This window comes from Thalassophryne amazonica, chromosome 19 (assembly GCF_902500255.1).
Source record: "Thalassophryne amazonica chromosome 19, fThaAma1.1, whole genome shotgun sequence".
NCBI classification, from domain to species: domain Eukaryota; kingdom Metazoa; phylum Chordata; class Actinopteri; order Batrachoidiformes; family Batrachoididae; genus Thalassophryne; species Thalassophryne amazonica.
In genome coordinates this window covers 36,222,130-36,246,347 of record NC_047121.1, presented here as the reverse complement: position 1 = coordinate 36,246,347, position 24,218 = coordinate 36,222,130, and the positions used below count along the sequence as shown (strand labels likewise).

General features: G+C 40.4%; 1 protein-coding gene and 1 long non-coding RNA gene across 8 annotated transcripts in view; one reads left to right on the top strand and one right to left on the bottom strand.

The window, feature by feature from the left end:
- Nucleotides 1–4,422: 4,422 nt before the first annotated feature.
- Nucleotides 4,423–21,887, bottom strand: LOC117532048. The gene is made up of 3 exons (XR_004566769.1): nucleotides 21,876–21,887; nucleotides 13,548–13,552; nucleotides 4,423–4,637 (listed from the first exon to the last, which is right to left on the bottom strand). It is a non-coding gene; the product is annotated as an uncharacterized LOC117532048 (long non-coding RNA).
- The window catches only part of LOC117532046 (DNA (cytosine-5)-methyltransferase 3A-like), a 113,926-nt gene continuing 110,761 nt past the window's right edge, over nucleotides 21,054–24,218 (top strand). For all 7 annotated transcript variants that reach the window (XM_034195279.1, XM_034195277.1, XM_034195276.1 and 4 more), the window contains exons 1-2: nucleotides 21,054–21,208; nucleotides 22,367–22,565. In XM_034195279.1, the coding sequence (XP_034051170.1) occupies nucleotides 22,491–22,565 (75 nt within the window). In that variant the 5' untranslated portion in view covers nucleotides 21,054–21,208; nucleotides 22,367–22,490. The remainder of the gene's footprint in view (nucleotides 21,209–22,366; nucleotides 22,566–24,218) is intronic.

Below are 24,218 nucleotides of genomic sequence, written 5' to 3'. Positions count from 1 at the left end.
AAACTTAGCGGTTAGCTGTAACTTCCACTAATTTTATTTTATTTTATTTTGCGGTTTATCAGTTTAGCGTTATAAAAGTAAATTTTTCAGTTAGCAGATTAGCGGTTATCGAAGCTACCTTTTTGGTTAGCTGTGCCCACCACTGCCACCGCCACCCACCGCCACCAAACCAAGGAAAATAAGCTTAACCATATGTTGTGTACACAATATGAAAATTCAGACAGTGATATCAGCTGGTGTGCAGAATACTTTGTGCATGCAAACACACTCATACTGCTGCTGCTACTGTGTGCTCAATGAGCCACCCTTGCAAATAATAGGGCTGTGTGGTTTCGAGAAACTGAGGGGCTATTACAAATTTAACCACGTGCAGAGTCGGGTGTTTTCCTCCCAGTGAAAACTTAAAAAAAACAAAACAAAAAAACAATAACTACAACCGCATGAACACAGCTGAAGGGCATCGCAACACTCAGCGCGGCATGGTGCCTCCTTCATAGTACACAGACTATAATTTGTGCCCTCAGTATTTATTATTTAAAGTCTAGGGAATCACCTCAGGATGTTTAAATGAATACTCTTAATTAGTCGTTGAGTGTGAGTCGTGATTTATGGAATAGCACTTATGACATGTGAGGATGGAAGGCTTTGACAGCTTTATGTGGTTAATAAAGGGATACACGTGCAATGAAGGTCGGTGCTCAGGGAAAGAGGGACGTGCTCGAGGAGAAACGTGCCACGTCCTTTAAATACAACAAGTCTGACAGAGACTGTGAAGTCAAAGGTCAGTGATCGTTTAAAATAAACGGTTTGGTTTCAAAGGCTGGTTTCATAAAACGCTGAGTAAAATTCAGAGCTGGTATCCACAAATTAGTAATTTCGACCTGCTTGTGGTCCATGCTACTAAACTTTGTATCAATAAATAAAGGGGTCATATTGTGTGAAACCTGTTATGTATTCGTATGGTTACAGATTGTGGTTTCATGACAAACTTCCCCTGACATCCCAAAGTTCTGTAACTGTTCATGTAGGAATTCTCCTACTCAAAGAAATATATAGGCTTGAAACAGTTTGTTTTACACATCTGTGACATATGTCGCAGAACTCCATATTTGGACTCCTGCTTGTTCTGTGAAAGCCATTTTGAACTTCTGTGCTGCTGCATGTCTGTGTGGCTTTTGGCTGATGTAGAGAAGAGAATTATGGGTAATCAAACAATGTAGAGGCTTTTTTTTAACATGTTGACAAGCATACCCCTTCCCCACCTCCAAATGACATACGTGGTCCTCTTTCAGTGTTCATAGATAAATGTATGAAAAGTAATACATAATAATTTTTATATAACCCATGTAACTGTCAGGTAGGAGGCTGAATATTAGAAGGATTATGCACAAAATATGGTGCATCATTTAAATATCGTACAACCTGCTTCATGATATGTTGAATCACAACGGTGTGTTGTCTACCGCTTATCAACAGAAGCAAACTGGTTGAACTGGGCAGTTTTGTTTGAAGGCGGGCGCTAAAGGGGTAAAATATGACGCATATGATGTAATTTCTCTACTTCCGGGGAACAATACACGGCATTTTCTCTGAGTTTTTGGGCAAATTACATGCAAACAAAGTGAAAATGCAAAGAAAAAGTGATGATGCAGTGGGAAAGTGGACATGTGTTGTGGTTTGTTTATGAACCGGAGCTCAAACATGTCAAGACAGTTTTGCAGCTACTCTGGTTAGCTGTGTAGGCTAACAATTACCGACACGACTTCTCCCATCTGCCTCGTCTTCTCTTCTCCACTGGGAACCAAAAAAAAAACTTTTCACGACTGCTTCCGTGATTGCAGCCGTAAAGAAACAGTACACCATTTTCCCGTGTGAAGCTATGCTGTGTATATATATATATTACACAACAGGAGCGGAGGTCCCCATATGTGGTCATATCCCATGATATCAAGCAGGGTTCAAACGAGACTGCAGTGCCCTATTGACAACTGAGGTCAGGTGAACCTCAACTAAATAAAGGCCATGTAATTGCTTTATTCTACGAAACATGATCCTCCTGGGAGAGATAACATGCAATACTGGTTTACTCTAAACTAACAAACTGTTTCCAGGCTTCTACCGTAGTGACGGTGTAAAACTCTGGAGGTGAACAGCCACATGGCCATCCGTCAAGATGGGGCTTACATGCAGAATCTCAGATGTGCATTTTGCTTGCTGAATAGGTGCATAATATGACCCCTTTGGTTAATTTCACTTTCAAATTAGCAAACACATTTTGCAATTCAACTCTTTCAATGTAAATTAAAAGCAAGTGGATACACGCTGGGTCCAGAAAGCAGATTATAAGAAGACTTACGAATGAAATACGTTGTTGTTTATGTGCGAAATTGTCATTTTGTTTCACGGATTTAGCTGACAGTGATAAAGGATGTTTATTTCAAGGCTGACGGGGATCAAGTCGAAATTAATTTTCACCTTCTTGTCTGGTTCAGTGTTAACTGTCTTTCAAGGTTAATACGAGTACATCATTTAAAATAAAAAAAACAATGGTTTAAAGGTCTAGAAATTGTTTTGAGTCATATTGTCAGTTTTTAAAGTAATACAGTGGATCCAGAAAGTATTCACAGCGCTTCACTTTTTCCACATTTTGTTATGTTACAGTCTTATTCCAAAATCAATGAAATTCATTTTTTTCCCTCAAAACTCTGCACTCAATACCCCTTAATGACAATGTGAAAAAGTTTAGACCTCAAAGACAGGATTGTTTCAATGCACAATTTTGGCAAAGGATACAGAAACATTCCTGCTGCTCTGAAGGTCCCAATGAGCATATTGGCCTCCATCATCCATAAATGGAAGAACTTCTGATTCCCCAGCACTCTTCCTAGAGCTGGTCGCCTATCTAAACTGAGCAATCGGGGGAGAAGGGCCTTAGTCAGGGAGGTGACCATGAACCTGATGGTCACACTGTCAGAGCTCCAGCATTCCTCTGTGGAGAGAGGAGAACCTTCCAGAAGGACAATCATCGCTGCAGAAATCCACCAATCAAGCCTGTACTTTAACGTTTCCCAGAATGCACCGCACTGCCAGCAGAGTTCCGGCATCTCACAGCGCATCTAAACAATGGCTAGCAAGGATGTGAATGGTGTTTGATCCAGCGAGTTCACGAGTGAATGTGATGATGACCTGTCCTCCCAAGTAGAGAGGGTTATCTAGAGGAGGTGTAGCACCTGTGATGGACTTCTGCCGTGCCCCGATGTTGTCTTGGTGTCCATACTTCACAAGGTTTGTTTACATTGTGCCCTGACATGGAACTCTGCTGAAACTGACCTCTCACATGAGAGATAGCATGAGATTCACACCTGTGAAACAGTGAATGATAGAGTGGCCAGACTGAAGCCACTCCTTAGTAGAAAGCACATGGCAGCCCACCTGGAGTTTGCTAAAAGGCACCTGAAGGAATCTCAGACCATGAGAAACAAAATTATATGGTCTGATGAGACAAAGACTGAACTCTTTGGCATGAATGCCAGGCATCATGTTTGGAGGAAACCACATATCATCTGTAAAGTAAAGCATGCTGTGTGGATGTTTTTCAGCAGCAGGAACTGGGAGACTAGTCAGGATTGAGGGAAAGATGAATGCAGCAATGTACAGAGACATACTGGATGAAAACATGCTCCAGAGCGCTCTTGACCTCAGAGCACTCTGGAGCATGTTCATCTTTCAGCAGAACAGTGACCCTAAGCACACAGCCAAGATATCAAATGAGTGGCTTCAGGACAACTCTGTGAATGTCCTTGAGTGGCCCAGCCAGAGCTCAGACCTGAATCCAATTGAATCTCTGGAGAGATCTGAAAATGGCTGTGCATCGACACTCCCCATTCAACCTGATGGAGCTTGAGAGGTGCTGCAAAGAGGAATGGACAAAACTGCCCAAAGATAGATACAACAAGCTTGTGGCATCATATTCAAGAAGACATGAGGCTGTAATTGCTGCCAAAGGTGCATCAACAAAGTATTGAGCAAAGGGTGTGAATATTTCTTTCTTTTTTTTTTAAATAAATTTGCAAAAATGAAAAAAATAAACTTTTTCATGTTGTCATTATGGAGTGTTGTGAGTAGAATTTTGATAGAAAAAAAAAAATGAAATGACTCCATTTTGGAATAAGGCTGTAACATAACAAATTGTAGAAAAAGTGAAGCGCTGCGAATACTTTCCGGATGATGTAATATACAAATATGCGGGTCAAAATTCAAAATGCTATCAGCTGGTGAAAAATCTGAACCTAAGCAGAATCATGGAAAGCGTTTTGTTTGAAAATGTGTACAGTAAATCTATCCTGTAAGCTAAGTATATGCTTTCAACAACCTATTTCACTGTGTTAAGTAAAAGGACAAAAACAGGCTTCTCTGTTATCATTGTTCTGTGTGACGTTTTCATTCAGTTTTCTGTTATGCTCTGTTATCGTTATGATTCTGGTAATTATTAGTGGAGTGTTGTCCTTGTAATGAGTCAAAATGTGCATTCATATGCACGCATGTGCGAGTGCTTACACGCACACAAAGTCACCCAAACATTCATTTATTAAGCATATACAAATTTAATATTTTGTGATCACTACTGTAAAAAAGGACTCAGTCTATCTTACCTGGAAGGTCCAACAAAATACCTTTTTTTTTTTAAGATTTTCTGTCTTCCCCTTCAGTCTGGCCATGCACTGAAATCTCAGAAGTCAGCTTTCTTGTTGTTCTTTCAGTTTGTGCCTGTAGCTGTTTTGTAAGGTGATGTACAAAGTAAACCATTCAGCAGATGATCGATCAGCGTTTATGTCTGTGACTTTGTAAGGATTTTATTTATTTCTTGTGTTCCGGGGGGAGTAAATCTATTTATGCTCAGCCTTTGCATTTGTGCCAAAACTGTTTGCTGAGATTGTGTGTGATATGGATAACAGGTATATATCAAATTATATCTGCATCAGTATGTTGTTGTTGCCCATAAATGATTCACACAATGTCTGGAGATATTATCATTATTTCCACTGCTGGAGTCTGGAATTTAAAAAAAAAAAAAAATTACAGTAAAGATGGAAGCCACATTCCTGTTCTACTGACAGTGATGGATGTCCAATACAGAGGCAATACTGTATACCCGAACAGAAAGCCAATCATATGTTGTTGATAATGGACAGATGACCTCAACAACACTCCTCTATGTTGTGAAAAAATAAGTGAAAAAGACCCTTTGTTTTAACCTTAAAAAAGTATTCAGGCTGTCTTAACATTTTAAGTTGACTGAACTTGAAAAGACAAGCTGAGATAACTTATATATTGATTCAACCACTGCAACACAGTATGGCACCTTTTCATGTCATAAACATGAATAATTGATGAAGCTAAACCACCATTAACACATGTTAATCTAATTTCAATGAAGTTGGTTCTTTTTTCAGTGTAATAAAGGCTACCACAACTTATCTTTTCAAGTTCAGTCAACCTAAAATTTTAAGGCTGACCAAACAGTAGCATTTTTAAGTTATTACAGAGTCTAAAAAAAAAAATCAGTCTATTGTTATTTATTTCTGTGTGTTATTATGTATGATTATGCTTCTGGTACACGTCTGTTTCTCATGTTGATTTTGCAAAAAGTTTTTTGTCTCAAAGCCACAGCTTTGTTTATTTGTTTTGGGGATTTTTTGTATATAAATCAAATGTGAGATATATTAAAAAATAAAATATTGCTTGTTTGTTTGAGTCATAATTACCTCCATCAAGGAGGTTATTGTTTCATTACTGATTCTGAAAAAAAAAAAAAAAAAATCAAGTCAATTGTTAGTGTCAATGAACATGTGTAATTTAGTCTGAATCTCGAGAATGATACCGATATGTTTGCTCAAGGTCCTTCTTATCCAAAGAGTCACAGTTTGGACAAACTTTAAACTGGATAATTTAGATAACCATAAACTTGGATCAAAGACTAAGATAATGAGAAATCAGCAGGTTATTTTGTCATATTACTATTTTTTTATTGTATTTTTTTTGGGGGGGGGGGGGGGGGGGGGGGGAATGGATGGATGGATGGATGGATGGATGGATGGATGGATGGATGGATGGATGGATTAGTTTCAGTTATATCACAAAATGCATAGCTCCTGATCTTGTTTTGTTGGCAGGATATCTTTGGAAAAAAATTAATTTTGATCATGTTTTAATGTGCCGGAAGCATATATCTTCAGCCTTGGTATATGTATATACTTTCTAAGTGCCCTCTAGTTACATTTTAGATTGCTGTGTTATTGGCAACATAACCACCTTACACTCATATACATATAAAAAAAATGAAGAAATTTATGCATAGAAATATGAATCTCTTAAATCTCAAATTTATGAGAAAGTGTACTAAGCATTAAAGATTTAACAAAATATACTTAAAAAGTATCATAATTTGGTGACCTCTCTCATGATTTTAAAAGAACATAATGATGCATTATTCATTATTCATAGATTATCATCTCTTTTTTGTTGTTTTCTGAACCCAGAAATTAAACAGGTTCTTCTTAATCTGAGATGGTCTGTTACTTCCTCTTAAGATACAGTGTGTAGGATTTGCTATGTCGAGTAGTGAGGTTTCAGATTGCATTATGCTGTCTCCGTCACAAATTTTATTCCTTTATATTCTCACTTCTTTGGTGATGGGGATTCATGCTCCCTTAGCTTCTCTAAGGAGTAAGTACATATGATCCTCCATGTCACTAAAAAAAGGGAGTTCTTAAACTTGTCAGCGAGTACTAGCAAGTATTTCCTCTACTTTTTTTCTTCTGTGTTCCAGCTAAGCTGCAAAATGCAAAAACTGCCCTAAGTGTGTCCCTTTTGGGTTACTGTATGAACATGTCACTACAATATGGCGGTCTTCATGAGGGGGCCCAGTCCCATGTCGATATAAAGGGCTCATTCTAAACTTATAAAAACTCATCGATTCACTGTTGAGAGAAAAAAAATTGCAATATTGAAAATTAACAAATGGTTCATCTGTGCTTTATGAGTCAGACATTTCCTGCTTAAACAAACACAAACTCGGGAAATGCATTAAGATCTCAGCCAAAAGAGCTGCACTGCTTAACTGACAAATCGGAATGAAAAGCTAATTCTACCTTCCTGGCCACACAGATTAAAGGAGTACCTACACGCCTGAGGTAACGGGCCTTTGACCTCAGCATCCTCCTCTGCAGAGGTCTAGAAAGAGAAAGTTTCCACCAGTGTGTAATGCTCTGCACTTGTAGGCCGTCTGTCGTTCTATACAGACAATGAGAAAAAGGAGACGCCACTGCTTCCAACTCAGTAAACCACATCCGCCTGTGCACACATATGCCTCCCCTCTACCTTTGCTCCCTCTCAGCCCTCAGTCTGCACCGCAGGGAGTTGCTCAACCTGAAACGTTTCACCCTGTGTTTCAGTCTAGTGAGCGCACTGACCATCTTGTTCAAGCTGTATTTTTGGAAATTAAATACAGATTTAAGATAAGATACACTTTATTGATCCAACAGCCGGGAAAATTACTTGCTGCAGCAGCAAGAGTTGTACAAGAAAAAGAAAATATTTACATTAAAGAAAGGTGACTAAAGTATATTGCGATGTTTGCTGGTGGGTGCATAAATATGGATGCAAACAGATTACATGAAAAATAGAATATAGTGATAGCTATGGCAAAATTATTGCACAGGATAAATTGCACAGTTGTGCATGTAACCCCAATTCCAATGAAGTTGGGACATTGTGTAAAATGTAAATGCAAATCCTCTTCACCCTATATTCAATTGAATTCACCAGAAAGACAAGGTATTTAATGTTAACACTGATAAACTTTATTGTTTTTGTGCAAATATTTGCTCATTTTGAAATGGATGCCTGCAACACGTTTCAAAAAAGCTGGGACAGTGGTATGTTTACCACTGTGTTACATCACCTTTCCTTCTAACAACACTCAATAAGCATTTGGGAACTGAGGACACTAAATGTGAGTGTCATGACTGGGTATAAAAGGAGCATCCCCAAAAGGCTCAGCCATTCACAAGCAAAGATGGGGTGAGGATCACCACATTGTGAACAACTGTGTGAAAAAATAGTCCAACAGTTTAAGAACAATGTTTCTCAACGTTCAATTGCAAGAAATTTAGGGATTCCATCATCTACAGTCCATAATCAGAAGATTTAGAGAATCTGAAGAACTTTCTACACGTAAGTGGCAAGGCCGAAAACTAACACTGAATGACCGTGACCTTCAATCTGTCAGGCAGCACTGCATTAAAAACTGATCATTGTGTAAAGGATCTTACCGTGTGGGTTCAGAAACACTTCAGAAAACCATTGTTAGTTAACAGTTTGTTGCTACATCTACAAGTGCAAGTTAAGACTCAAAAGAATTCTCTTTGCTGTTTGAACATACAAAATACATAAAATCATCTTATATCTAAATATACTGATGTGATTATACTGTTGTTACACAGAAGTTCACTACAATAATGCAGGGTTCTAGCTAGCGCGTAATTTTGGACCGTTACGCTTATTTTGGACAGTTACGCTTATTTTCAATACAGCGTCTGTAAATAACCGTTTCTGCAGCGCGACTCCAGTTTGAAACCATTAAAACGCTTCGAGCCATTGCTTCGATTCAATGGCTCGTGGCTCTTTGATTCGCTGCTCTTCAGAAGCGGTAAGTCCACTTCTTAACCCCTCTCAAAGCCATTAAAATATCATGAGTCACTTTTGTGTGGATTAAAGTCATTAACTGGGACTCTTGTCTTGTTGCAGTCGAGAAACGAGATTCATCCTCCGTTCCGCACAGCTTCAAACACTGTGCATCTCTCTGCTGAGACAGAGTCCGCTCGGAATTAATAACTTCAAAACGAATAGCCGCTTTAAATAAAATGATACCACTTACAAACGTTGCAATACAGACAATAAACTACAAACGACTAAAACATTTTTTCCTCCCAAAATGAGACGTCCTGCATTATTATAAACCTAACCTGCAGCACAGCTGCAAGGCTGCAGCTCATATGTATGGAAAGACATTCATGCCAATAATAAAATGTCTGAAAGGAAATGCTTTTGACAAAAACTAACAGATTTTATTTCTATTTATGTCCAGAGATCAAGGATCCACCATGTAGGGTTTACTGTGTCCAGAGTTTAAGGATCCAGTAACCAATTTCATATTTATTTACTTTAAGACTCAATAAAATGTTGTCCAATTTCAATTTAATCAGCTTATAAAGCACCAAATTACAACAAAAGCTGTCTCAAGGTGCCTCACACAGAACATTTCAACATAAAAAAAAAATAAATAAATAAATAAAAATAAAAAAATTCAAATACCTAATTAAAAACAGAAGTAAAAGAATAAATCATAACAAAATAAAAGCTACTCATAAGAAAGAGAATGGCAGGGGTGGTGGCCAAGTGGTTAATGCGCTTGTTTTCAGTGCAGAAGGTTCCGGATTCAAATCCCACCCCTGCCACATTTCTCCATGTAATGTGGAGATGCATCAGGAAGGGCATCCAGCGTAAAACCTGTGCCAATTCAACATGCAGATCCACTTTGGATTTGTTGTGGCGACCCCGAGTGCAAAACAAGGGAGCAGCCGAAGGGACTTACATTAGAAAGAGAATAAAAATAGGTTTTAAGTCTTGACTTAAAAATGTCCATGGACTCCGACTGCCTCACTGAGGCCCATGTACTGGCTAACCCAGAATGAGATTACCCACTCAACAAACTTCCCCAGCCTTCTGGACATGATGAAGGGACTTGGGCTGTTGTGCCTGGCTTTTCCCCTTTGGGTACCCCGAGAATGGCCAATTTTTAGCTTGAATTTTCAAAAGCTTCCCCCCTTCCGCCCCATCCTTACCCCTCGGTCGCTTCACTTCCTCGACATTACCACTACGCTAAAATTTTATCCTAGCTAGAACCCTGATAATGTGTTTATTCCCCTCACTTTTTGAATGAATCGGTGTGTTAAATAATAAAGCACAAGATGATATATTAATACACTATTTTAAAAATACAACAGGTTTTGATTCTTTTTTTAGAGGATATTGACAAAAGAGTATATACCTATGATTGTGAACTAAAAGGTCAGGTCTGGGATCATATGCTGGTGCTGCATGCCACTTTGTCTGTTACACCACCGACAGCATTGTATAAAGTACCGGAAAATCACACTTAAGTAAAAGTACAGATACCCATTAAAAAATGACTTTGGTAGAGGTTTAAGTCACTGATTGAAATGCTACTCAAGTAAAAGTCTTAAAGTATCTACTATTGTACTTAAGTATGACAAGTAATATACAACTAAATGTACTCAAGTATTGAAAGTAAAAGTACAAGTAGATGTTAATAATCAAAAACGGACTGATTTTTTTATATAACTCAGCCACATGGGGTGTGCAGCCAGTACATTCTGAGTGCCGGTCCCAAGCCCGGATAAATGAGGAGGGTTGCGTCAGGAAGGGCATCCGGCATAAAACAAGCCAACCAAACTATGCAGACTCAGAATCGAATTCCCATACCGGATCGGTCGCGGCCTGGGTTAACAACGTCTGCCACCGGTGCTATTGCCCAACAGGGTGCCGGTGGAAATTGGGCTACTGCTGGGCGCAGACGATGAAGAAGAGGAGGAAAATGTTGCCACGAACAGCGGGAGAAGAAAACTAGAAGGGTGGAAATGAGAGTGGGGACTTTGAATGTTGGTAGTATGACTGGTAAAGGGAGAGAGCTGGCTGATATGATGGAGAGGAGAAAGGTAGACATATTGTGTGTGCAAGAGACCAAGTGGAAGGGAAGTAAGAGCAGGAGCATCGGCGGTGGGTACAAGTTGTTGTACCATGGTGAGGACAGGAAGAGAAATGGTGTTGGGGTCATTTTAAAGGAAGAGTATGTTAAAAGTGTGTTGGAGGTTAAGCGAGTGTCTGACAGGGTGATGAGTGTGAAGTTGGAAATTGAAGGGGTGATGATGAATATCATCAGTGCATATGCCCCACAGGTTGGTTGTGAGATGAAGGAGAAAGAAGATTTCTGGAGTGTGTTAGATGAGGTGGTGGAGAGTGTGCCCAAGCATGAGTGGTGATAGGAGCAGACTTCAATGGGCATGTTGGTGAAGGGAACAGAGGTGATGAGGAAGTAATGGGTAGATATGGTATCAAGGATAGGAATGGAGGAGGACAGATGGTAGTTGATTTTGCAAAAAGGATGGAAATGGCTGTGGTGAATACCTACTTTAAGAAAAGGGAGGAGCACAGGGTAACATATAAGAGTGGAGGAAGGTGCACACAGGTGGACTACATTCTTTATAGGAGATGCAAGCTAAAAGAAATCACAGACTGTAAGGTGGTAGCAGGAGAGAGTGTCACTAGACAGCACAGGATTGTTTGTAGGATGACTTTAGAGGTAAAGAAGAAGAAGAGAGTGACAGCTCAACAAAGGATCAGATGGTGGAAGCTGAAGGAGGAAGACTGTTGTGTGAAATTTAGCGAGCAGGTGAGAGAAGCACTGGTTGGAGGGGAAGCAATTTTGGACAACTGGAAAAGTACTGCAGATGTGGTGAGGGAGACAGCTAGGACAGTACTGGGTATGACATCTGGACAGTGGAAGGAAGACAAGGAGACTTGGTGGTGGAATGAAGAGGTCCAGGAACGCATAAGGAGAAAGAGGTTGGCGAAAAAGTTTTGGGATAGTCGGAGAGATGAAGAAAGTAGACAGGAGTACAAGGAGATGCGGCGTAAGGCGAAAAGAGAAGTGGCAAAAGCAAAGGAAAAGGCATATTGCGAGCTGTACAAGAAGTTGAATAGTAAGGAAGGAGAAAAGGACTTGTACCGATTGGCCAGACAAAGGGACAGAGTTGGAAAGGATGTGCAGCAGGTTAGGGTGGTAAAAGATGCACATGGTAATGTGCTGACAAGTGAGGAGTGTGTGCTGAGAAGGTGTAGGGAATATTTTGCAGAGTTGATGAATAAAGAAAATGAGTGAGAGAAAAGGCTGGATGATGTGGTGAGAGTAAATCAGGAAGTACAAGAGATTAGCAAGGAAGAAGTGAGGGTTGCTATGAAGAGGATGAAGAGTGGAAAGGCAGTCAGTCCAGATGACATTCCAGTGGAGGCATGGAAATGTCTAGGAGAGATGGCAGTAGAGTTTCTAACCAGATTGTTTAATAAAATCTTGGAAAGTGAGAGCATGCCTGAGGAGTGGAGACGAAGTGTGCTGGTTCCTATTTTCAAGAACAAGGGTGATGTGCAGAGCTGCAGTAACTACAGAGGCATAAAGCTGATCAGCCACAGCATGAAGTTATGGGAAAGAGTAGTAGAAGCTAGGCTTAGAAAACAGGTGAAGATCTGTGAGCAGCAATATGGTTTCATGCCAAGAAAGAGCACTACAGATGCAATGTTTGCTCTGAGAATACTGTTGGAAAAGTACAGAGAAGGACAGAAAGAGTTACATTGTGTGTTTGTGGACTTAGAAAAAGCTTATGATAGGGTGCCAAGAGAAGAGTTGTGGTATTGTATGAGGAAGTCTGGAGTGGCAGAGAAGTATGTTAGGGTAGTGCAGGACATGTACAAGAATAGTGTGACAGCGGTGAGATGCGCAGTCGGAATGACAGACTCATTCAAGGTGGAGGTGGGATTACACCAAGGATCAGCTCTGAGTCCTTTCTTGTTTGCAGTGGTGATGGACAGGTTGACGGATGAGATCAGACAGGAGTCCCCATGGACTATGATGTTTGCAGATGACATTGTAATCTGTAGTGAGAGTAGAGAGCAAGTTGAGTCTAGTCTGGAGAAGTGGAGATATGCTTTGGAGAGAAGGGGAATGAAAGTCAGTAGAAGCAAGACTGAGTACATGTGTGTGAATGAGAGGGAGCCCAGTGGAATAGTGCAGTTACAAGGAGAAGAAGTGGTGAAAGTAGATGAGTTTAAATATTTGGGGTCAACTGTTCAAAGTAATGGAGAGTGTGGTAGAGAGGTGAAGAAGAGAGTGCAGGCAGGGTGGAGTGGGTGGAGAAAGGTGGCAGGAGTGATTTGTGACCGAAGAATATTAGCAAGGGTGAAGGGGAATGTTTACAAAACAGTAGTGAGACCAGCTATGTTGTATGGTTTATAGACAGTGGCACTAACAAAAAGACAGGAGGCAGAGCTGGAGGTGGCAGAGCTGAAGATGTTGAGATTCTCTTTGGGAGTGACAAGAATGGATTAGGAAGATTAGGAATGAACATATCAGAGGGACAGCTCAGGTGGGACGGTTTGGAGACAAAGTCAGAGAGGTGAGATTGAGATGGTTTGGACATGTGCAGAGGAGGGACCCAGTGTATATAGGGAGAAGGATGCTGAGGATGGAGCCACCAGGCAGGAGGAGAAGAGGGAGACCAAAGAGGAGGTTCATGGATGTGCTGAGAGAGGACATGCAGGTGGTTGGTGTGACAGAGGAAGATACAGAGGACAGGGTGAGATGGAAACGATTGATCTGCTGTGGCGACCCCTAACGGGAACAGCTGAAAGACAAAGACTAGGCTTGTAAATGACTGGTAGTGTGAGTAAAAATACTGAAAATTGTGCACATCACACAAAAACACTTCAAAAACAAGGTTTCAAAACCTAAACAAGAGTAGGATACTCACTAGGTGTTCACAGGAAACAGTTATTTATTTCTATATGCATTTATTTATTTTCATTGTTACATGGCTTTATCTTTTCTGTTGTGTTTTGTTTCATTAGGTTCTTTTTGTCTGTTTCTCTAAAATTGTATTGTAACATTATTAGTCTATTATTATTGACTATTATTCTCTATTATGTAGACTATTATTGTTGTTGCTATAATATATGAATAAAAATAAATAAAAAATTACAATTTGACTCTTTTACGACAGCGAACTCTGAGCCATTAATTATACAGAAAACAAATCAACACAAACGTGCTGATGCGAACAGCTTAATGCTAACTGTGACATTGAAAGGCCATAGATATGCTAACGCGTTAGCATCGGTCCCGTTTTTAAGTTATAAAATACATCTATCAACTGTTTCAGAAGACCATAACAGGTCGGTTTAACATAAAAATATTAAATATTACTCACAGACATATGCTCTTCAGGGTTTTAGTGGGGAAAAATTAGGATAAAGCGAAACAATCAATCCACGAATCGTAGATCGAAGCACTGCTTCGACCTGCGAATCACTGCTTCGACTGGTTCAAGGTTCAAAGCAAGGCTGCACTGCAGAAAAGTTGATTACAGACTTGCTGCAGGTCTGTAATCAATGTAGAGAAATGATCATTTTCCTGACAAACACCCCCCAGGTGCGCAACAGCAAAAAAAACTATCGGACATGCTTCATGACAAATCGGCCTGACGTCATTGCAGTCACTAGTAATCAGTGGTGTCTCTGAGTGAAAACATGACTTTTTTCGTGTGTGTGTGTGTGTGTGTGTGTTTGTAACGAGTAACGGCATGGAGAATAGAAAATGTATCGGGGTAGAAGTATGCAATTAAGGTCGGAAATGTAGTAAAAGTAAAAGTGAAAGTAAGCTGAATTTAAAAAACTCAAGTAAAGTATAAAGTCTCCCAAAACATACTTAAGTACAATAGTGAAGTATTTTTACTTCATTACTATACAACACTGACCACCCAACTGCCTTGGGTCCTGAATGGCAGATAAACAGAGCATCCCCACCTCTAGCCATCTAACTGCTCAGTTAGGTGAATTGTGGCAGTCCTCTTGTCCTTCTCTGACCCCTGGCACCCTCAACACTCGGGCACCTACATGCTGGATCATGCTCCAAGAAATCGGCCCCATGACCAAACTATTTGATGCTCCCTCACAATGCAAATGATACTCCTCATCCGAGTCTCCCTAAGTAACCATTAATTTGATACAAAGTCATTCCCCAAGGAACCTCTCAAGAGACCTGGTACCAAAGATATCTGATCATCACCTTATTAGCTTAGCATCCAAGTCTCCCAACCATACAATAAGACAGGAAGCACTCGGACCCAAAAGACGTGGGTCTTCATTCTCTTGCAAAGATATCAGCATCCCCAAACACCTCTTTTTAGCGACCTCGTGTCTCCATAGCTCTTCCCCAAACACATCTCGCAAACTCAAAGGCAAAGGACTCAGAGATTTGAATGTCACTGCTGAGATAAGTGTAAGTTCAACACTTTCATCACACATGGATACATTCCTGATGACTGAGACCAGAAAGTTATTGAAATCCTGAATCGTAGTCTTAAACCAGTATAAATGTAAAACTACGGAACTCAGATTTTTCCCTCAGCTTCTGAAATGCTGCAATCAGGGCATCCCTTGATTGTATAAAATGGCAAATGGACCACATTTATAGAATGCTTTTTCATCTGAATCACAAGCCCAAACGCTTTACAACGATGCCTCACATTCACCTATTCGTACACACACCCATATCAGGGTGATGCCATGCAAGGTGCTCGCTACACACCGGGGGCAATTTAGGGATTAAGTACCTTGCCCAAGGGTACTTGGTGAGTTTCCAGCCTGACAGGGGTTTGAACTGAAGATACTCTAGTCTCAAGGCCAATACTTAACCATGAGACCATCACCCCCCCTCCACCACCCATGATCATTATCACAGCATTGTCCACAATACTTCTATCAAAAGCCAAAGCATTTCACAATGTTTGAAGATTATTCTCTAAAGCTATTCTAAAATACCCCTTTGTCTATACACAGCAAAATCCTCAGACTTTAATCAACTTGTGTAATATTCAAATAACACTATTCCTTCTTCATCATGTTAAGAGTCACCATAGCTGATGATCCATTTCCATCTCTCCCTGTCCTCTGCATCTTCCTCTGTCACACCAGCCACCTATACGTGTCCTCCCTCACACCATCTATACTCACATGCCAACCTTCTTCTCCTTCTTTCTCACTTTGTCTCCAAACTGCCTTCCCTACGCTGTCCCTCTGGACATTCCTATCTTTTCCCACATTTGTTACTCCCAAGGATAATCAAGTCATGTTCAACTCTGCAACCTGCAGCTCCATCTCAGTGCCACCATCTTCAAACTACAGTATTGTTCAGAATAATAGTGCTATGTGACTAAAAAGATTAATCCAGGTTTTGAGTATATTTCTTATTGTTACATGGGAAACAAGGTACCAGTAGATTCAGTAGATTCTCACAAATCCAACAAGACCAGGCATTCATGATATGCACACTCTTAAGGCTATGAAATTGGGCTATTAGTAAAAAAAAAGTAGAAAAGGGGGTGTTCACAATAATAGTAACATCTGCTCTTGACGCTACAAACTCAACTGTTATGTTCAAACTGCTTTTTTAGTAATCCTGTGAATCACTAAATTAGTATTTAGTTGTATAACCACAGTTTTTCATGATTTCTTCACATCTGCGAGGCATTCATTTTGTTGGTTTGGAACCAAGATTTTGCTCATTTACTAGTGTGCTTGGGGTCATTGTCTTGTTGAAACACCCATTTCAAGGGCATGTCCTCTTCAGCATAAGGCAACATGACCTCTTCAAGTATTCTGACATATCCAAACTGATCCATGATACCTGGTATGCGATATATAGGCCCAACACCATAGTAGGAGAAACATGCCCATATCATGATGCTTGCACCACCATGCTTCACTGTCTTCACTGTGAACTGTGGCTTGAATTCAGAGTTTGGGGGTCGTCTCACAAACTGTCTGCAGCCCTTGGACCCAAAAATAACAATTTTACTCTCATCAGTCCACAAAATATTCCTCCATTTCTCTTTAGGCCAGTTGATGTGTTCTTTGGGCAAATTGTAACCTCTTCTGCACGTCTTTTATTTAACAGAGGGACTTTGTGGCGGATTCTTGCAAATAAATTAGCTTCACACAGGCGTCTTCTAACTGTCACAGCACTTACAGGTAACTCCAGACTGTCTTTGATCATCCTGGAGCTGATCAATGGGTGAGCCTTTGCCATTCTGGTTATTCTTCTATCCATTTTGATGGTTGTTTTCTGTTTTCTTCCATGCGTCTCTGTTTTTTTTTTGTTTGTTTTTTTTTGTCCATTTTAAAGCATTGGAGATCATTGTAGATGAACAGCCTATAATTTTTTGCACCTGCGTATAAGTTTTCCCCTCTCCAATCAACTTTTTAATCAAACTACGCTGTTCTTCTGAACAATGTCTTGAACGTCCCATTTTCCTCAGGCTTTCAAAGAGAAAAGCATGTTCAACAGGTGCTGGCTTCATCCTTAAATAGGGGACACCTGATTCACACCTGTTTGTTCCACAAAATTGACGAACTCACTGACTGAATGCCACACTACTATTATTGTGAACACCCCCTTTTCTACTTTTTTTTTTTTTTACTAATAGCCCAATTTCATAGCCTTAAGAGTGTGCATATCATGAATGCTTGGTCTTGTTAGATTTGTGAGAATCTACTGAATCTACTGGTACCTTGTTTCCCATGTAACAATAAGAAATATACTCAAAACCTGGATTAATCTTTTTAGTCACATAGCACTACTATTATTCTGAACACTACTGTATATAACGGGGTGGAAAAAAACACTGACATGATATCTGTTATTTGCTTTCCCGAAACTCATCAACACACACTGCAGCTCTGTATTAGTCATTTGATTTCACTTTGCACTATTCACAGTCAAATGTCAATGGATGGAGAATGTTGTCTCGAAGACATCAATGCTGGAAAGTTAGATTACATTCGATTAAACAGAACTTTACTGATCCCTTGGGAAAACTTTCTCAGGGAAATTGAGGTTCTAGCAGCATTGTATAGCAGCACACAGGGTAAGAAGCACACAGAGCATCAAAAGTGAAAGTAAAAAGAAAAACAGTTTACAATATAAATATACATAAATACCAGACATACTGATCAATACTGGTTTACTGGCTGTTCCTCTCATTCCCGTCCTCTGTCTTCCTGTCACTGCCCCCCACCCTTCCCCCCGAATGAGGAGTTGTACAGTCTGATGGCCTGAGGGACAAAGGAGTTTTTCAGTCTGTTGGTCCTGCACTTGGGAAGGAGCAGTCTGTGGCTGAAGAGGCTCCTCTGGTTGCTGATGACGGAGTGCAGAGGGTGACTGTCATCGTCCATAATGCCCAGCAGCTTTGAAGAAATTTCTGAAGAGGTTTATTATGCCCTCATGTACTGAACATATATTTTTCCATTCTTTAGTCAGTGTCGAATAATGTCATTGTTGGTAACTGGCGTTTGAGATTGTTGATGTATTTGATAAATAAAATAATTTCATGAATCTGGTCATTCATGTTGAAATTACTGTTGAATGAAAAGTGATTCACATTTATGTATTTTAATCTTACTCAGCTCATGGAATTGACTCAGTCCATGGGGGAAAAAATATAAGAAAGCTTTTTTATTGTGGGAAAAGACTGATCTGTATTTAAACAATGTATTACAATAATATTATTGCAATATTAAACATTTGAACAATTTAAGCAAATTAATGTGACTGAAAATAAATGCAATTAAAGAAAATAATTTCAGATTTTATATTGAAACCTCGCACACTTGTATACGCGTATTTATGTCTTCATTTGTATAAATGACAATGAAAACCATTTTAACATATACACACATGCATACACACAAAAATAATAAAAAATGCTCATGATAAACAAAATCAGTGTTAATTGTGTGATTAAACAGCATGTTTTTTTCCCCTACATTTAAACTGCAGTGAATGATTGGAATCATGTTATTTGCAGTAGAGCCTCAACACAATCAGAGCATTTTATATTTCTATAGCATCAGAATTTTTTAAAAAGAAATAAGCAGTCATCTTTAGCTAAAAATGACATGCTGGATAATTTACCAAACCTTTGTAGGCTAGATCACCTCATTTCATAACAGTTGGTTTGGCCTCTGCTGTCTCAGAAGGCCAGATCTTCTTAGAATGCAGTCTTCAAAGGATGCAGCCCCTGAATTGAGACATTGAGATGAAGAATGGATTAATTGTGGACTCAGAAATATAAAGGCTGTGCTCCAACTCAGGGGCTACATCTTTTTAAGGCTGCATTTGTTGACCGCATGTCTCATAGTGGTACAACTAAGCTGTCCTGTTTTGAAGGCTACTTGGAATGCAATTGAGAAATGCAACCTTCTTTGCCCCAAAAGCAAAACAAACAAACAAACAAACAAAAAATGACAGGTGTATCCTTCGCAGTACAAATAATCCAGAGTCATTACATTTTTTTAAGGCAAAATGGCTGATCATTAATTTAAAATAAAAGATGTAAAATTTAAGGCTTCATATGTACAATTATAAATAAGTAATGCTTATTTGAATAATAATGAAAAATTATTACTATATAAAGTTGTGACTGAAGTAACTGTATAAAGTAACTGTGTTTTTACAGTTACTTTATAGTAGTAATATAGCATAGTAGTATAATAGTAATGGTTATCTGTAGAAATAATGAAAAAATATTACTGTATAAAGCTGCTAATGAAGTAACTGTATACTAGGTCTGTCAATAAAGTATAGGTCCTTTTTATTTTTTTCAAAAACTATATGGATTTCATTCATATGTTTTTACGTCAGACATGCTTGAACCCTCGTGCGCATGCGTGAGTTTTTCCACGCCTGTCGGTGACGTCATTCGCCTGTGAGCACTCCTTGTGGGAGGAGTTGTCCAGCCCCTCGTCGGAATTCCTTTGTCTGAGAAGTTGCTGAGAGACTGACGCTTTGTTTGATCAAAATTTTTTCTAAACCTGTGAGACACATCGAAGTGGACACGGTTCGAAAAATTAAGCTGGTTTTCAGTGAAAATTTTAACGGCTGATGAGAGATTTTGAGGTGATACTGTCGCTTTAAGGACTTCCCACGGTGCGAGACGTCGCTCAGCGCTCTCAGGCGCCGTCGTCAGCCTGTTTCAAGCTGAAAACCTCCACATTTCAGGTTCTATTGATCCAGGATGTCGTGAGAGAACAGAGAAGTTTCAGAAGAAGTCGGTTTCAGCATTTTATCCGGATATTCCACTGTTAAAGGAGATTTTTTTTAATGAAAGACGTGCGGACGGGTCCGCGCGTCGGGACGCAGCCGGCACGGTGGGGCGGCACACGAAAAACACCTCCGTGTTGATAACCATTTGTAAAATCCAGGCAGCTTTTGATGGCTTTCAGTGGAGTGAGTATATGAGAAATTGTTTAACAGCTGGACATGTTCCAACTTGTCCTTAAGGCTTTCAACGGAGGTGTTTTTCCTGTGGCGGAGCGTCGCGGCAGCTGCGAGCCGACGCTGCAATCCGTCCGCACATCTTTCATTAAAAAAATCTCCTTTAACAGTGGAATATCCGGATAAAATGCTGAAACCGACTTCTTCTGAAACTTCTCTGTTCTCTCACGACGTCCTGGATCAATAGAGCCTGAAATGTGGAGGATTTCAGCTTGAAACAGGCTGACGACGGCGCCTGAGAGCGCTGCGCGACGTCTCACACCGTGGGAAGTCCTTAAAGCGACAGTATCACCTCAAAATCTCTCATCAGCCGTTAAAATTTTCACTGAAAACCAGCTTAATTTTTCGAACCGTGTCCACTTCGATGTGTCTCACAGGTTTAGAAAAAATTTTGATCAAACAAAGCGCCAGTCTCTCAGCAACTTCTCAGACAAAGGAATTCCGACGAGGGGCTGGACGACTCCTCCCACAAGGAGTGCTCACAGGCGAATGACGTCACCGACAGGTGTGGAAAAACTCACGCATGCGCACGAGGGTTCAAGCATGTCTGACGTAAAAACATATGAATGAAATCCATATAGTTTTTGAAAAAAATAAAAAGGACCTATACTTTATTGACAGACCTCGTAAAGTAACTGTGTAAAGTAACTAAAAAAAAAAAAAAAAAAAAACTTTTCAAAGTAACTGTGGCAACACTGGTCGTACACCACGCGCCTGGCAGCGCCACCTTTCCACCGTTTGCTACGCCCCTGTGTGTAGTAGCGACGTTGTCCTTGCTTGCTACCCGTCCGGCTTTAGGACCCAGCGGAGGCTGCCGAGCAGTCCGCGGGCCCCTGCAGAGAGAGCGGCGCATCTGGAGGAGTGCTGGCCGGCTGGGGAGGAGGAGGACGGGGAGAGAAGAGGAAGGAGGCTCCGGGAGCAAGCGAGACAAAAAAGGGTCAGGCCTGGGACTTGGCAAAACGGGTAACGAACACATTGCGATTCACACACTTAAAGCCGCTTCAGCCGGCGCGCGCTCAGGGTCGGCTAAAACCAGAATGTGAACAAAAAAAAAAAAATAAAACCCCGAGAGCGGAAGGCGTTCGATGGAAATGGCGAAATTTGGCTTGTGTTTCTTAGTTTCTCTGCTGATGCGCTGTGCTTCGACATTGCGACGTGCACTTGAACTTCCATTTGCAGCAAGGAGCTCCTAAACACACCTCGCGAACAAATAACGGGGATTATATCGTTGAGCGGCTGTGGCCTGTAGAGAAGAGCTCCAGTCCCCCGGGTCTTATTGCAGACCTCCCCGGCTGCTGCACAAAAACACCTCTCAAACTTTGCACTTTTAACGCAAATGAATAATAGATGAAAGTGAGTCGAGCGCAGGCATTTAAGCTTGAGGACGGATTTGCATGGAATGTCCTTTGATAAATTCTTCTTAAACTGCTAGTTGTTTTCCAAGATAGAGTTCCATTAGGCCTTCCACATAAATCACTACCGACGGTCACTAATCTGGGTTTAACCCCGGGGGAAATTAAACACATCCCTCCGGAATAGATATGCAGGCCTGCGTTGTTTTCTTTTTTTACTTTTTTTTTCCCCCCGCAGTTTGCACACAGTGCAACAGTATTCTGCGCTGTGTGCGCACGGCTCAGTCAAGTATGCACACTTTAACCCAAACACTTGTGGGAGGGGGAAAATAATTACATTTCATGAAACTGAAAATTATCAAGTCTTTTTAACATCACGCAGAGGGTTTTGGCGCAAATTAGCGGCTGTTTCATGTCGAAAATGCACGTGGTGTAGAAAGTAGCCTATAGCAGCCATATAGTGTCCTATAGAAGTCTTTGAGGTCCTATATGTGACGTGTGCATTGAACAGAGAAGAATCTGATGCGAAGAAGTTGCATCATTTTGGGGGGAAAAACCCAGCAAAAACAAAAAAATCTTATAAAGGAATTTGAGAAACTGCACATTTTGTTTGAAGCACTTCTCTCTGCATGCACAAAGTGCAACCAGTGGAAATCACCACAACAGTCAAAGTATTAATAAAAAAGCATTCTGTAGTAAATGAATGAACAAGATGATTGTCAGGTGGATTAGAGCCAAAGTTACATTCAGTTTGATTTTGTTTTTATAGGAGTACAGAAAGAAGACGAAGGATCATCGTTCAGTTTTATTTTGTTTTTTTAGTTGATTTTCACCTGAAACTCATCTACTTTTGCCGCCTGACGTTACCCATAAGCCCCCATAGACTCTTGGCGATGCCATCCAACACTGTCATGAACACCGCTGCATTCAAAAGCTCAGACTACGATGATTCACCTGCAAACACGAGGGTAAGAAACACATGTTGAACGTGCGCCTCAGGAAGCTTGCACACTCCTCTGCAGAGTGCTGTACTGGAGGCTGAATGTTCAAAAGGGTTAATTACCTCCAACAACCCCTGACAGAGGAGGCTGGAGATTATTTGGTCACCTCAGTCTGATGTGCACAAAGTAATAGATGGGTATCAATTAAATTTTGTTTGGAGATTGCCCTTATGTTAGGAAAGAACTGTTTAAAATTTGAAGCAGATATATATTCATCATTACAAGATAGAGCATTTTTTTGTGAAATTTCCAAAACTTTGCAAAATGTGATACTATCAGGCCAACAAGGAGACAGTAGAGGATTGTTCTGCCTTGTGCTTTCCGAATGACCCGTCTCATTTGTTCTTGTTTTCAAGTACTTCATCTTTTTTTTGGCTGAATAACTTCAGGTAGGCTGTTGATGGATTTGGATTTACCTCTTAGTCACTGCGAAGTGTCATTTCTAATGATCATAATGAACATGTTGCCAAATTCACCAGAGCTGATTTGAAAATCCTTAATCCACTCTGAATTCTGCCAACAATATAAATACATGTATTTATTAAAGATGCAGAAATAAAGGGGCCACAAATTTTCTAGCATCTTTGTTGTTATACCAACGTGGATGTTTGGCCACTTCACTTGATTGCCAGTTTGTCTCAGCTAAACAATCATCAGACGGCGTTAATCAGTCGGCGATCGCTGCCATCCAAGGTCTTAGTGAAGTGGACGTGGCTGCATTGATTTCTTATAACGGCTGAAGAAATGATCAGAAAAATCTCATCAATGTGGAGTGGATCATCTTTCGTGATGCAGAGTCTTTATTGTGACTGCAGCATCACTGACGCTCCCCGGCGGCAGCAGCGGGTTTGAGGTGCGGCTGTGACATTTGCGGTTGTAATGGCGGTTGGTGACGTGGGCGTTGGCTGGTGTAGGATGTGCTGGAGCTGGAATGGCTGTTCGGCTCCTTTACTGGGCGATCTGTCCTCCTCGTCTATGTTCCCATTACACAGTACTGCCCTTGGTCTTGTTGCCTGGCAACAGACATTGCTTTAAATAACCAGCTTCCCCGATGGAAATAGGGCCGAGATATTGACAATGTAGCAGGGTTCACTCCGGGCAACGGCAAATTGTATTTCAGGCTTTTTTGTTACACTCCCCCATCCCATAAAAAAAATAAATGTTTTTATTTATATGAAAGCGAGTGTAAAAATGGTGTGATATTTCCCTTCTGTCTGTCTGAGCTCTTGGGGATGAGCTGCGCAGTGTAAGCTGTTCTTGCACCGCTGAATTGTGTCATCCATGTAAGTGGTTCCCAAATGAGCCTGCACACCAGGCTGCACTCCAAATGCGTTATTATCTATGCAAATTACACCACCCTGCTTAGGAAAGCCGGAGCGCTAGACTGGCGATTAGTGTTCAAAAATTGAGCTTGCAGCATTGTCTTAAAAAAGGATCAATATATAAATTTACACTAAAATTCAAAGACTACAAACTTGATTTTTCTTTGTATTTGTCCTGCTTTTTTGTATTAATATCCCCTCTTCCCATGTATCACATCTGTCACTTTATGCAAATCAGCTTATCACAGGGATGTTACCAGTTATTGTGATTTGCTTTTTTTCCCCAGCAATTTATCTC